The sequence below is a fragment of the Lutra lutra genome, chromosome 9, assembly GCF_902655055.1.
Source record: "Lutra lutra chromosome 9, mLutLut1.2, whole genome shotgun sequence".
NCBI classification, from domain to species: Eukaryota; Metazoa; Chordata; class Mammalia; order Carnivora; family Mustelidae; genus Lutra; species Lutra lutra.
In genome coordinates, this window is record NC_062286.1 from 74,821,877 (window position 1) to 74,837,340 (window position 15,464).

General features: G+C 36.3%; 1 protein-coding gene across 7 annotated transcripts in view; it reads left to right on the forward strand.

Annotated features, from left to right (window-relative positions):
- The window catches only part of TSGA10 (testis specific 10), a 127,253-nt gene that overhangs the window by 85,473 nt on the left and 26,316 nt on the right, over positions 1-15,464 (forward strand). For all 7 annotated transcript variants that reach the window (XM_047746225.1, XM_047746227.1, XM_047746228.1 and 4 more), the window contains one exon: positions 14,061-14,270. In XM_047746225.1, coding sequence (XP_047602181.1) covers positions 14,061-14,270 — 210 coding nt within the window. The remainder of the gene's footprint in view (positions 1-14,060; positions 14,271-15,464) is intronic.

Sequence of the window (15,464 nt, forward strand, 5' to 3'; positions counted from 1 at the left end):
TTGATTGATTGATTGATTTTAAAAACTATTCCTGGAATAAATACCAGTTGTTCATGATACATTACTTTATAAGTAAATTTTTATATTGCTAGAATTTTAAAATAAATGATTAGATTGCTAACATTTTAAAGAAATTGTTAAATTATAATATTTTGTTGTGGATCTTTGTATCTGTTACATGGGGATTTGTCTGCAATTATGTCATTGTCAGATTTTGTTCATCTGCCTTACAGATTAATGAGATATGTACCTCATTAACCTCAATAACCAGGTTATTACTGTTAATATTGTCTTTTGATTGGAGCACTCAGACCATTTACATTTAAAGTAATTATTGATAGGTATGTACTTACTGCCATTTTGTTCATTGTTTTTTTGCAGTGTTTGGTAGCCTGTGCACAGAAATAGGGGAGAATTTTGTTGTCTTTTATTCTGTAGTATTGCCTGAATTTGTCTTATAGTTCTTGTCTGTTTCTTCTTCTTTTGCTCCTTTTCCTTGTGATTGGTATTATGCTTGTCTTTCCTTTCCTTTATTTTTTCGTGTATTTATTATAGGTTTTTTGTTTGTGGTTACCATGAGATTCTATATAACACTGTAAGTATATAATAGTCTGTATTAAATTGATGTTCACTTAACTTCTAATGCATTCTAAAAGAACTTTATCTTTACTCTCTCCTTCCTTCCATATTCATATATTATGAATTTGTTGTCATGTTTTACATATTTTTATTTTGTGAGTTTCCTTAACTAATTTTTTAAGATATAATTGATTTTACTTCTTTTGCCTTTTAACCTTCATACTAGCTTTATAAGTGACTGATCTGTTAACCTTACTGTATATTTGCTTTTACTCATGATATTTTTTCCTTTCATAATTTTCTTATAATTATGACGTTCTTTTACTTCTATTTTTTTTAATTTCTTTTCAGTGTTCCAGAATTCATTGTTTATGCAAAATACCCTGTGCTCCATGCAATACGTGCCCTCCATAATACCCACCACCAGGTTCACCCAACCTCTCACCCCCTTCCCCTCCAAATCCCTCAGATTGTTTCTCAGAGTCCACAGTCTCTCATAGTTTGTCTCCCCCTCCAATTTCCCCCAACTCCCTTCTCCCCTCAAGCTCCCTATGTCCTCTGTGTTATTCCTTATGCTCCACAAATAAGCAAAACCATATGATAATTGGCTCTCTCTGCTTGACTTATTTCACTCAGCATAATCTCTTCCAGTCCTGTCCATACTGCTACAAAAGTTGGGTATTCATCCTTTCTGATGGAAGCATAATACTCCATAGTATATATGGACCACATCTTCCTTATCCATTCATCCATTGAAGGGCATCTTGGTTTTTTCCACAGATTGGCGACTGTGGCCATTGCTCTTATGAACATTGGGGAAAAAGATGGCCCTTCTTTTCACTACATCTGTATCTTTGGGGTAAATACCCAGTAGTGCAATTGCAGGGTCATAGGGAAGCTCTATTTTTAATTTCTCAAGGAATCTCCACACTGTTTTCCAAAGTGGCTGTACCAACTTGCATTCCCACCAACAGTGTAAGAGGATTCCCCTTTCTCCATATCCTCTCCCACACACATTATTTACTGTCTTGTTATTTTTGGCCATTCTAACTGGTGTAAGGTGGTATCTCAATGTGGTTTTGATTTGAATCTCCCTGATGGCTTGTGATGATGGCGTGATGGCATGTGTCTAGTACCCATTTGTATGTCTTCATTGGAGAAGTGTCTGTTCATGTCTTCTGCCCATTTTTTGACATGATTATCTGTTTTGTGTATGTTGAGTTTGGGGAGTTCTTTATAGATCCTGGATATCAGCCCTTTGTTTGTATTGTCATTTGTGAATATCTTCTCCTGTTCTGTGGGCTGCCTCTTTGTTTTAACCATTTCCTTTGCTGTGCAGAAGCTTTTGATCTTGGCGAAGTCCCAAAAATTCATTTTTGCTTTTGTTTCCTTTGCCTTTGGAGGCATATCTTAAAATAAGTTGCTGTGGCTGATATCGAAGAGGTTACTGCCTATGTTCTCCTCTAGGATTCTGGTGAATTCCTGCCTCACATTGAGGTCTTTTATATCCATTTCAAGTTTATCTTTCTGTATGGTGTAAGAGAATGGTCGAGTTTCATTCTTCTACACATAGCTGTCCAATTTTCCCAGCACCATTTATTGAAGAGACTGTCTTTTTTCCACTGGATATTTTTTCCTACTTTGTTGAAGATTATTTGACTATAGAGTTGAGGGTCCATATCTGGGCTCTCTATTCTGTTCCACTGGTCTATGTGTCTGTTTTTGTGCCAGTACCATCCTGTCTTGGTGATCAAAGCTTTTAGTAAAGCTTGAAACCAGGCAGCATGATGCCCCAGTTTTGTTTTTCTTTTTCAACATTTCCTTAGCAATTCTGGGTCTCTTCTGATTCCATACAAATTTTAGGATTGTTTGCTCCAGCTCTTTGAAAAATGCTGGTGGAATTTTGATCAGAATTGCATTGAAAGTATAGATTGCTCTAGGCACTATAGACATTTTAACAATGTTTATTCTTCCGATCCATGGGCATGGAATGGTCTTCCATCTTTTTGTGTCTTCTTCAATTTCTTTCAAGAGTGTTCTGTAGTTCCTTGAGTATAGATCCTTTACCTCTTTGGTTAGGCTTATTCCCAGGTATCTTATGGTTCTTGGTGCTATAGCAAATGCAGTTGATTTTCTAGTTTCCCTTTCTGTATTTTTATTGTTAGTGTATAAGAAAGCAACTGATTCCTGTACATTGATTTTGTATCCTACCACATTACTGAATTGCTGTATGAGTTCTAGTAGTTTGGGGGTGGAGTCCTTTGGGTTTTCCATATAAAGTATCATGTCATCTGTGAAGAGAGAGAGTTTGACTTCTTCATTGCCAATTTGAATACCTTTTATTTCTCTTTGTTGTCTGATTGCTGTTGCTAGGACTTCTAATACTATGTTGAACAAGAGTGGTGAGAGTGGGCATAATTATGGCCTTTTCTACTTAACAAAGTCCCTTTAACTTTTCTTGTAAGGCTGGCTTAGTGATGATGAACTACTTTAACTTTTGTATGTCTCAGAAACTCTTTATCCCTCCTTCAATTCTGAATGATAACCTTGCTGGGTAGAGAGTTCTTTGTTGTAGGGTTTTTTTTTTTTTTCCTTTTGGCACTTTGAATATATCATTCTGCTCTCTTCTGCAAAGTTCCTGCTGAAAAATCAGCTGGTAATGCCTTGGGGTTTGCCTTGTATATAACTAATTGGTTCTCTCTTGCTGCTTTTAAAATTTTTTATCTTTTATCTTTGACATTTTAACTATGTCATGATGTGAACCTCCCTGGGTTCATGTTGTTTGGAACTCTCTGTGTTTCCTGAACTTGGATGTCTATTTCCTTCCCAAAGTTAGGGAAGTTTTCAGCTATTATTTCTTTAAAATGCTTTCTACCCTTTTCTTCCTCTCATTTCTTCTGTAATCCCTATAATGGGATTATTTGTTCACCTGATGTTATCTAAGAGATCCTTTAACCTATCTTCCTTTTTTAAAAAGACTTTATTTATTTATTTGACAGATATCACAAGCAGGCAGAGAAGCAGGTTGTGGGGGTGGGGGGGAAGCATGCTGCCTGCTGAGCAGAGAGCCTGATGCAGGGCTCAATCCCAGGACCCTGAGATCATGAACTGAGCCGAAGGCAGTGGCTTAAACCACTGAGCCACCCAGGCGCCCCATCTTCATTTTTAATTTTTTTTTTTCTGTTTTGCTTGGGTGCTTTCCATTACCCTGTCTTCCACATTGCTGATTCATTCTTCTGTGCCCTCCAGTCTATTGTTAATTCCTCTAGTGTATTTTTTCATTTTGGTTAATGTATTTTTCAACACTAATTGGTTCTTTTTTATATTTTCTGTTTCTTTGCTGAAGTTCTTACTGAGTTCATCCAGTCTTCTCTCTAGTCCAGTGAGTATGTTTATGATCATTACTTTGATCTTTTTATCAGATAGATTGGTTATCTCCCATTTCATTCTGTTCTTTTTTTAAGGTTTATCTTTTTCTTTTATCTGGAGCATATTCCTCTGTCTTAATTTTCCTTGCCTTTCTGTGTTTGTTTGTATGAATTAGACAGAATAGCTACTTTTCATAAACTCGATGGAATGTTCTTGTGTGTAATCTTTCTCTATGTAGACTGTGCCTGGTGAATTTTTCTGGCTGGCTGGAGCTGTGGCTAAATGGGCTAGGGGATCTGGGACACTCAGTGCTGAGACTGATGGGATGGATGGAGCTAAAGTGGGCATGGGTTGGGGCTGTCCTTGGATTCTCTGCACAGAGGGCATCTTGGTTGGACAGCAGAAGCTGAGGTGGGTGGAAACCTGAGAGGTCCTGGGTTCCCTACACAGAGGGCTCTCTAGCAGGACAGCTGAAGCTGAAGTGGCTTCAAGTCTGAGGGAGACCCAGAGCTCTCTAAACAGAGGACCTTATGATATGATGGCTCAACCTGAAGTGAGTGCAAGTTGGGGAGTTCTTGGGTGCTTCATAGTTGGAGCACCTTGTCAAGGTTTTTGGAGCCAATGCAGGTATGGCCTTGGAGTGTTCCAGGATATTTTGTGCCTGAATCATCTTGCCTGCCTTCATTTATAGGGAGCTTTAAATATTCCATTCTACCTCTATTATGCTCATATAAACTATACTTCATTTTTTGTTTTATTTATTGCTCTAAGAGTATATACCATGCATTTTTTATTGTCATACTCTGTCTTCAAATAACATATTACTACATAGTATACTTTTATTTCTTCCCTATTTCTTCCCTCTCATCATTTATTCTACTTCTTCATCTATTGTATATTCCATAGCGTTTTTATTATTTTCACTTTAAGTTCATTATTTCACTTTAAAGAAATTAAAATATGTGATGAATGAATGGCTTTTTAAAATTCACCCACATATTTATTATTTTTTATGCTTTTCATTCCTTTGGTTGGATCCAAGTTTTCATCTACTATTATTTTCTTTTTGCTAGAAGAATTTCCTTTAAACATTTCTTGCAGTTTGTTGACATTAAACTCGGGTCTTATTTGCATTAAAAAGTGTTTGTTTCACCTTCATTCCAGAAGAAGATATTTGCTGGTTAGAGAATTGAGAATTCTAAGTTGGTAGAAATTTTTTTTTAGCATTTTAGCATTGTTGTTTCTTTTTTCTTAAAGTTTTTATTTAAATTCCAGTTAGTTAACAGACTGTGTAATATTAGGTTTAGGTGTATGATATAGAGATTCAATTCTTCTATACGACACCTGGTGCTCATCAAGTACACTCCTTAATCCCCATCACCTATTTAACCCATCTCCCCCACCTGCCTTTTGGTAACCTTCAGTTCTCTATAGTTGTCTCTCTTTCTTGGTTTTCTCTTTCTCTTTTCCTTATATTCTCCTTTCTGCCTTATATAGTTTCTGGAGAGAAATCTGAAGTCAGGTTTATCTTTAGTTCTCTAAAATGTTCCTTTTTTTCTTTCTTTTTGTTTACTCTGGCTATTTTTATTTTTATTTTTTTAAAGAAGATTTTATTTATTTATTTATTTGTCAGAGAGAGTGAGCAGAGGCAGACAGAGAGGCAGGCAGAGGCAGAGGGAGAAGCAGGCTCCCTGCTGAGCAAGGAGCCCAATATGGGACTCGATCCCAGGACCCTGGGATCATGACCCGAGCCGAAGGCAGCTGCTTAACCAACTGAGCCACCCAGGCGTCCCGAGGCTATTTTTATTTTTATTGTTTGAATATTTTATTTATTTTAGAGAGAGAGCACATTAGCAGTGGGAGAAGCAGAGGGAGAGGGAAAAGGAGGTAGAAAGAATCTCAAGCAGACTCCACACTGAGTCTGGATCCAGCCCAATACAGGGCTCGATCTCACGACCCTGAGATCATGACCTGAGTTACTCTGGCTATTTTTAATTTTTTTCTATTTATCACTGGTTTTCAGCAATAGCACTTTGCACATTTGAAATTATGTTGTTTTCCTTGTGTTTGTAATACTCCATTATTTCATCAAATTCAGAAAATATTTGGCCATTATTTCTTCAAATATTTTTGGTTTCTCACTTTCTCTCTCTCTCATATTTTCCTGGAACTCCAATTCAAAGTACATTAGATATTTGATATTATTCCACAAATCATTAACACTACATTTTTCTTCTGGTCTTTTTTTCTTTTTACTTCATTTTGTATTGTTGCCATTTTTGTGTCTTCAAATCTAGTGATTTTTTTCCTCTGACATATATAATATGCTATTAATTCCATTCAGTGAAATTTTTACTTTGTGGATTATATTTTCATCTTCAAGAAGTCCATTTTTTCCTCATTATTTTTCCCTCTAAATCCTTGAGCCTATTGAGTGCATTTACAAGAGCTATTTCAGTGTCCTTGTTTGCTAATTTCGTTATATCTTCCACATTTGATTCTGTGTTGATTGATTTTTCTCTCTCTCTTCTTTTAAGATTTTATTTATTTATTAGAGAGAGATATAGAGAGAGTGAGCACAAGCAAGGGGAACAGCAGGCAGAGGGAGAGGGAGAAGTAGGCTTTCTGCTGAGCAGAGATTGACCCCAGGGTCAACTCAGAGCTTGATCCCAGGACCCTGGAATCATGACCTGAGCTAAAGGCAGATGCCTAACTGACTGATCCACCTAGGCACACCATGACTGATTTTTCTTTTGATTATAGATCTCATCTTCCTACTTCTGGCCCCATTTAGTAAATCCTGATTGTATTCTGGCTTTTGTTAATTTCATATCCTTGAGAACTGGATTTTGAAATTGTTGGATATATCTTATCTTGCCAAACTAAGTTACTTGACTTTCACTTTATCTTTTCAAGGATTATTTATAAGTTCTTCAGTTTAGCTCTAGAATAGTCTTTATTCTAGGGCTAACTTATCCCTACCACTAAGGTGTGATTCTCGATAGAGTTTTCTATTGAATGCCTTGTATAGTCAATGACATATCAAAGTGTCTCCACTCTGGATGATGATATACTCCCTGGTCCAATATCAGATGTAGGAATTGCCTGGCCCAGTTTTCTTGGTTATTGTTCTTTTCTAAGAAATTGTTCTTTGCCTGGCTTCACAATTTTACCCATGTATGTGCAGATTTCTGGAACTCTGTCTTTGCTTAGCTCCCTTCTCTCTGGTGCTCTGCTCCACAAATTCTAAACACTTCAGCTTCCTGAAGGCTGATAATTGTCTTTTGAACTCATTGAGGTAACCGGACTGGTTCCTTTTCCTCATGGTCCAAAATTCATATGTAAGCAAGATGTTACAGGAATTGTATTTACTTTGTTTGTTTTCTTTCCCTTAGAGATCAGAATTCTCTGCTACCTGCTATCCATGGTATGAAAACGAGTTTTCCTTCCTATATTTTGTCAAATTTTGTAGTTGTTTGTGGCAACAAAGTAATTCAGACTAGACTCTTGTATTATGGATAATAGCTGTTTTTTACATTTTACTTAAAATCAATTCATTAACATATAATGTGTTATTATTAGTTTCAGAAGTAGAGTTTAGTGATTCATCAGCTGCATATAAAACTCAGTGCTCCTATGGGGCGCCTGGGTGGCTCAGTGGGTTAAGCTGCTGCCTTCGGCTCAGGTCATGATCCCAGGTCCTGGGTTCAAACCCCACATCGGGCTTTCTGCTCAGCGGGGAGCCTGCTTCCTCCTCTCTCTCTGCCTGCCTCTCTGCCTACTTGTGATTTCTCTCTGTCAAATAAATAAATAAAATCTTAAAAAAAAAAAACAACTCAGTGCTCCTTACATCAAGTGCCCTCCTTAATGCCCATCACCCAGTTACCCCATACCCCTACCCATATCCCTTCCCGCTACTTCAGTTTGTTTCCTATAGTTAAGAGTCTCTTATGGTTTGTCTCCCTCTCTGATTTCATTTTATTTTATTTTTCCCTCCCTTCACCTATGTTCATCTGTTTTGTTTCTTAAATTTCACATATGAGGGATGCCTGGGTGGCTCAGTTGGTTGGATGACTGCCTTCGGCTCAGGTCATGATCCCGGGGTCCCGGGATCGAGTCCCACATCGGGCTCCCAGCTCCATGGGGAGTCTGCTTCTCCCTCTGACCTTCTCCTCACTCATGCTTTCTCACTGTCTCTCTCTCAAATAAATAAATAAAATCTTTAAAAAAAAAATAAATAAATTTCACATATGAGTGAAATCATATGAGTTGTCTTTCTCTGATTGACTTATTTCACTTAGCATAATACCCTCTAGTTCCATCCATGTCGTTGCAAAATAGCAAGATTTCATTCTTTTTGATGGCCGAGTCATATTCCATTGTATATGTATATACACACCACATCTTCTTTATCCATTCATCTCCCGAGGGACATCTGGGGTCTTGCCATAGTTAGGCTCTTGTGGACATCACTGCTATAAACATTGCAGTACCTGTGACCCTTAGAATCACTATGTTTGTATTCTTTGGGTAAATACCTAGTAGTGCAATTGCTGAATCTTAGGGTAGCAATATTTTTAACTTTTTGAGGACACTCCATACTGTTTTCCAGAGCAGTTGTATTCCCCAGTTTGCATTCCCATCAACAGTGTAAGAGGGTTCTCCTTTTTCCACATCCTTGCCAACAGCTAGCTGTTATTTCCTGACTTGTTAATTTAAGCCATTCTGACTGGTGTGAGGTGGTATCTCACTGTAGTTTTGATTTGTATTTCCCTGATGCCAAGTGATGTAGAGCATTTTTTCATGTGTCTGTTGGCCATTTGTATGTCTTCTTTGGTGCAATGTCTGTTCATGTCGTCTGCCCATTACTTGACTGGGATTATTTATTTTTTTTTACTTTTTTTTTTCTTTTCAGTGTAACAGAATTCATTGCTTATGCAACACACCCAGTGCTCCGTGTAATACGTGCCCTCTATAATACCCACTACCTGGCTCCCCCCACCTCCCATCCCCCGCCCCTTCAAAACCCTCAGATTGTTTTTCATAGTCCATAGTCTCTCATGGTTCATCTCCCCTTCCAATTTCCCTCAACTCCCTTCTCCTCTCCATCTCCCCATGTCCTCCATGTTATTTGTTATGCTCCACATTATTATAATTATTATTATTTTGCATGTTGAGTTTGATAAGTTCTTTATAGATTTTCTATACTAGCCCTTTATCTGATAAGACATTTGCAAATATCTCTTTCCCTTCTGTAGATTCTCTTTTAGTTTTGTTGACTGTTTCCAATTACCATCATCTTTGTCAGTTTTGCATCCACTTATATTGACTAATTTTTATCCTGCTATAGGTTACATTTACACATCTTTACATATCTGGTAATTTTTTAAAGATTTTATTTATTTATTTAACAGACAGATCACAAGTAGGCAGAGAGGCAGGCAGAGAGAGAGATGGGGAAGCAGGCTCCTTCTGAGCAGAGAGCCCAATGCAGGGCTCAATCCCAGGACCCTGGGATTATGACCCGAGCTGAAGACAGAGGCTTTATCCCACTGAGCCACCCAGGCACCCCTACATATCTGGTATTTCTTTTTTAAATATTTTGTTTATTTATTTGAGAGAGAGCATGAGCCATGAGCAAGGGTGGGGTGGTGGGAGGGGCAAAGGGAGAGTGAGAAGCAGACACCCCGCTGAGCAGGGAGCCCAATGCAGGGCTTGATCTCAGGACCAAGATATCACAACCTGAGTTGAAGGCAGACGCTTAACCCACTGAGCCACCCAGATGCCCCTGTCTGGTATTTTTTCAATTGGGTTCTGGGGACTGGGAATTTTACTTTGTTGAATTTTAGACTTTGTGCCTTCCTTTTAAGAGTGTTGTATTTGTTCTGGCAGGTTGTTAAATTACTTGCAAATAAACCGATACTTTTGTGATTGTCTTTAAACTTTGATGGGGCAGGCTTAAAGTAGCCTTTTCTATAATACTAGTTTAATCCTACCACTATGGTGTGACCTTTCTGTATTCTCTATTAAATGCCCAACCTAGGGTGTTCATTAAGGACTCCACTTTGGCAGGTTCGAACATAGGATTTTTCGGCTGTGTATCAGCTGTGGTTTTGGTTATTTTAGAGCTCTCTGGTTTTCTTTCCTAGCCTTTTGGAGTTTCACAATACATATTCATGGCTTAGTATTCAGCAACAGACTCAAGGAGACTCCTAGGCAAATTTCTGGTTGTCTTCTTTTGTGTGTGTAGACCCTTCATTTCTGGAACCCTATCCCACATATTTCAGGTGCTTATTTCTGTCTCCTCTGCAAATCAACAAATCAACTGTGCTCTGACTGAAGTTTCTTTCTCTGAAGACTGGAAAATTGTCTCCTGACAGAAAGCTGGAATGATCATAGTGCTCATCTTGTTTGTTTTCCTTCTCTCAGAGATCACAACCCTGTGGTGCCTATTGTTCAATATCTAGAAGCAATCCCCCCACCTTTCCTTCTTCCTATTTCCTTTCCTTTCTTTTCCTTTCCCTTCTTTCCTTCCTAGTTTTACACTTGTTAACAGTGGGAGGATAAGTTCAGTCTCAGTTATTCTATCAAGGCTGGAAACAGAAGTATAATATATCTTTTCTTAATCCTTTTCAGCTGTCTCTAATAAACATCACATATTCTAATTTTTAAAAAATTCTTAGAATATCTTTCTATTAACTAGTAAGTTTACCATTTGTGTTTGAATTGCTGATTCATTTATGTTTATTATTTCCATTTTTTGTATTTATACTTTATTCTTTTCCTGATTCTTTTATCTTTCTTTCCTTTATCTTTTATATATTTGTTTCTTTACCCACTTTCTACCTCGGCTACTTATTGGTTTGGAAGTTATACATTTTCAACCTAGTCTTTTAAAAGTTAAATCTGTAATATGCATATTTTTAAAAGTCTATTATTAGTATTTCCAACTCTCCTCCTAAAAAATATGTGGTCCTAAGAATATTTGAATATTGAACACAATATCTTGCTTACTAATGAATGTGTTTTCTTATTCTCTCCCTCCCCCCTTACACAACCCCAATCTGTTATAATATAATTGCATACTCTTATATTCACATTGTCTTTTTATAGCATTAAAAATAAATCACTACTCCTGTTCTTATTCTTGCAGTCAATGCTTATTTGTATCCAGTTATATGTCTACAAAATTTTTCAACATTGCTTCTTGCATTCTATTTCTTACTTCTACATTTAATTTCTTTCTTGAGACTACTTCCTTTCTTTGATTTATGAGTTAATTTTCTCAGTCTTTGCCTGAAAATCAATTTATTTTATCCTTATTCTTGAGTAGTAGTTTAGCTGAGTATAGGATTCTGGGTTGTGGGTTATTTTCCTTTCATAACTTAAAAAAAATTTATTGAGAAGTCTGTTCTCATTCTAATTGTTTTTCTTTGTAAGTCTTCTTTTGCCATTGTTTTCTTTTACGGTCTTCTTTTTCTCTTTGTAGTTTGACTATATATGTCTAGGTATTGTTTTGGGGTTTATCAAAAGGAGGGGTTTTTGTTTTGCCATTTATCAGTCAGAGTATTAATACTTTTAGTAGGTCTGGAAATTTTCAAATATTATTTATTTGAATATTACCACCTTTAAATTCACTCTACTGTTTCTCTCAACTTTTATAATATGCTTGTTGGATCTCCTAGTCTAAATGCTTGTTAATATTTTTATTATAGTTTCCATATGTTTATCTCTCTGTGCTGTGATCTCTCTTCTAGTTCATTCTTCCCTCTTCAGCTGTACTAGTCTGTTTGTTGATGCATTCATTATGTTTTTCATTTTCTTGACTGCTTTTCCCTTCTTTCCAGAAGTTCTATTGGCTCTTCTTCAAATTTTCCTGTTTTGTCCTAAGTCTCATTCTTTGCAGTTTCTTCTTTAATGTCTTTAATACTTATAAGCATATTTTTCATGTCTTCTAAAATATTTTGTTTAATAACTTGAAGTTCTAGAGTTCTGTTCCTGCTATGTGTTATGTTGCTCCCATTCTCACTCATGGTGGATTAAGTCACCCCGAGTTTGTAAGCTCCTTTAAAGGAGAACTTTCCTGCAGAATCTTTCATGGCCAGGAATATGGGTTTGCTTCTACAAAGGGATTCTGTGTTATCATTGGGATGGGACAAACTTTATGTTAAAGTTTAGAATTGGTAGTCAGTACTGTGCAGTCAGACTCCAAAACTGAATGAAGTTAGACCTAAGGTTTCTTACAGAATACATTTTTTTCCCTACTTAGAGAGTAGGAGAAGATAAACTTTCAGTTGTATCTCTGTGAGGGTGAGTGGATTTTTCCTCTGGAACCTCTTTTCAAGTGTTCCAGATTATGAAGAGGACCTACTTCCAATTATCCATTAGTCCTAACTTCTTTTCTCCTGTCCTTGATTCAGTGTTTAAACACAAGCCTTTCACTGTCAGTGGGTCTTCCTACCCCCAACTTTTAGCTTCAGGCCTTCTCAGTTTCTTCCTGCTCTGAATTTGTTTTATCTTTGTCTTTGGCAAATATGAAAATTTATTTTTCTTTTCTGCAAGCTCAGCTGTGAATTATAAAATTTTGTTTTCTATTTTACCAAAAGGTTTTCCTCTTAGCTTAATCAGCTATCTCACTAGAACCTGAAATATCCAGTATTATCTTTTCAAGGCACAAAACTGATCCTATTACCTCCCTCTTTTTTTCCATGGATAAAGACCTAAAGTTTAACCCAGCTTATCAGGCTCTGTCTTGTGAGTTTTTTAATACCTTTTCAAATGCATATGCTATCACTCTTCTCTGTGGTCTCTTGAGTTCTAGCCAAACAAGTTTTCTCCTTGTTTTTGGAGCATGTCATTTTCCCTCCCTCAACACATTCCCTCTGGGGTCTTTGAATTTAGCATTCCTTCAGTTTGAAAAACCACCTTCCCCAACCCACACTGTGTATCTATCTACACACCATTCAGATCTCAACTCATGTGTCATTTACTCCGAGAAGGCTTTCCTGACTTCTCTGACCCTCTTAGTCTAGATCACTTTACTTTGTTATATACTTTTTTCTCTAGAAGTATTTGGTTAATATGTATTTATATAGTCATTTGTGTGATTATTTGACTGATGTATGGCTCCCTCATAGTCTGGAAGTGTCATGAGAACAGAGACTATTTTGGTTATTACTGGATATGCATCTAAGCATATCGGCTGGAACATAGAATATACTAAAAAATATGAAATGGACGGATAGATGGATGGGTGGGTAGATGGATAGAAGGTTGTTTGAAGAATGAGTGAGGAAGGAAAGGGGACAGAATTGTGGCCAAGTAACTTCTAGGAGCAATTTTTTGTGTGTTTTGTACTCTTAAAAGCAGGAAAATTTCTTTGTCTCTCAGTTCTGTCAGCTTCACATAATAGCAAAAACTTCTCTGTAGGTGGCAGTGTACTTATGTAAGATATTTCTCTGAAACAAAAAATAGGGTGGTATTATCTTGAACTTTTAAAAGCATTTATGTAACTTGAATCTCATCGTGCAATTTTTAAAACATGCTCTTATTTCCCATAATGTGGATTAATCCTTAATTTATTCTAGTCTAGAGTCTTTTTCCCTTAGAGTTATTAGTAAGTACCAGAGAGATATCAGTCCTCATTTTATGATATTATGATTTAGGTGAACATGCCATTTAAGAATTGGAAAATGGGTATTGTGAGTGAAACAGTGTTGGCTAACGTTTTATCTTTAACAACAATAATGTTTATCTTATAGAATAATTGAAACTGTGGTAAAAATAGAACTGCAAACCAAACATGTATGTATCTCAACTAACTTTCAGGTTGAGACTTTTATGAGGGGGGAAGTTGTTTACTAAACACATTAAAATAATGACCAGTTGACCAGCTTGCTCATGGATTTTATACACAGACGTTTGAAAGTCAAATTTGTCTTTCCCAGGGTGTTTTTGTATATACTATTACCACCTATATTGTATAAAGTTCCTTATAATCAAAGTGAACCATCAGAAGATTTTCCCCACTTTTCCACGTTTTAGTTTTTTCAAATTAAAAAAATGTATATATATGTATGCAGATATATAAAATAATAATTTTGTCCTTGCAGCACTTAAATGCCGAAAGGTCTTATAAGTCCCAGATTTCTACCTTACACAAATCTGTTGTAAAGATGGAAGAGGAACTTCAGAAGGTTCAGTTTGAAAAAGTGTCTGCCCTTGCAGATTTATCTTCCACAAGGGAACTTTGTATTAAACTTGACTCAAGCAAAGAACTTCTTAATCGACAGCTGGTTGCCAAAGATCAAGAAATAGAAATGGTATGTAATACATTTTTAAATGCTTTTTTAAAATACTATTGTTATTATAAAGTTACTACAATTTTAGAAAATCAAACTCTTTGTTATAAAATATTACATCAAACCATGTCTATAAACTTTAGATTTTATTTCTAAAGTCCAGAATATAAATTGTTGACAGCTGTATTCCAACAATTAAAGAAAGTAACAGAAACTTTTTCTTTAAGTGTGTAACGTTTACTTTTAGCCAGAAAAATTATAAAACACATTAACATAGCAATCAGCAAAGAACTGTGAAGTTGGGGTTTATTCAGCTAAATTATAAGTTTAATGATATTCTTTTAGGCTAAATTTATTTAACTGGGTGGGTTCTTTTAAGCTATAATTCATTTTATTGTATATACTGACATTGTGCTTGCCACTGTGAACATAATGTTCAAAACAGGGTTGGACCCAGTGGATATTATGCTAAGTGAAATATATCAGAGAAAGACAAATACCAAATGATTTCACTTATATGTAGAATCTATAAAATAAAACAAATGAATAATCCAATCCATAAATACAGAGAACAAAGTGATGGTTGCCAGAATGGAAGGGTGGGAGTGGGGGTGGGCAAAATGGGTGAAGGAGAGTGAAAGATACAGGCTTCCAGCAATGGAATAAATAAGTCATGGTGATAAAAAGTATAGCATAGGGAATGTAGTTAGTGGTATTGTAATAGGATAGCATGATGACAGGTGGTAGCTACTAATCATAATCTAACATAATAGAGTTGATAAACCACTATGTTATACACTTGAAGCTAATGTAACATCATGTGTCATATATACTCCAAAAAAAATAGAAGAAGAGAGAAAGAAAGGAAGAAAGAAAGAAGAAAAGAAAGGAAGGGAAAGGAAAAGGGAAGGGAAAGAATAAAGGAAAGGAAAGGGAAAAAAAGAAAAAGAAAGAGAAAAAGAAAAAGGTCCTTGCTCTTGAGGACCTCCCAGTATTGAGATACAAATTGTTTGGTATGAATGTTATACTAATAAAAAATATTCAAGGTTTGAGAGAGGGAATTCCTAATCAGTCTATGTATGTCAGGGAGAACTTCACAAGGATGTACTACTGAGCTCAAAAGAGAGGAGGCATCCTATTCAGAGAGAACAACGTAGACGATGGTATGGAGTTATAAATGAATTCTCGAGTGAATAGTATGTGATTTACAATGGC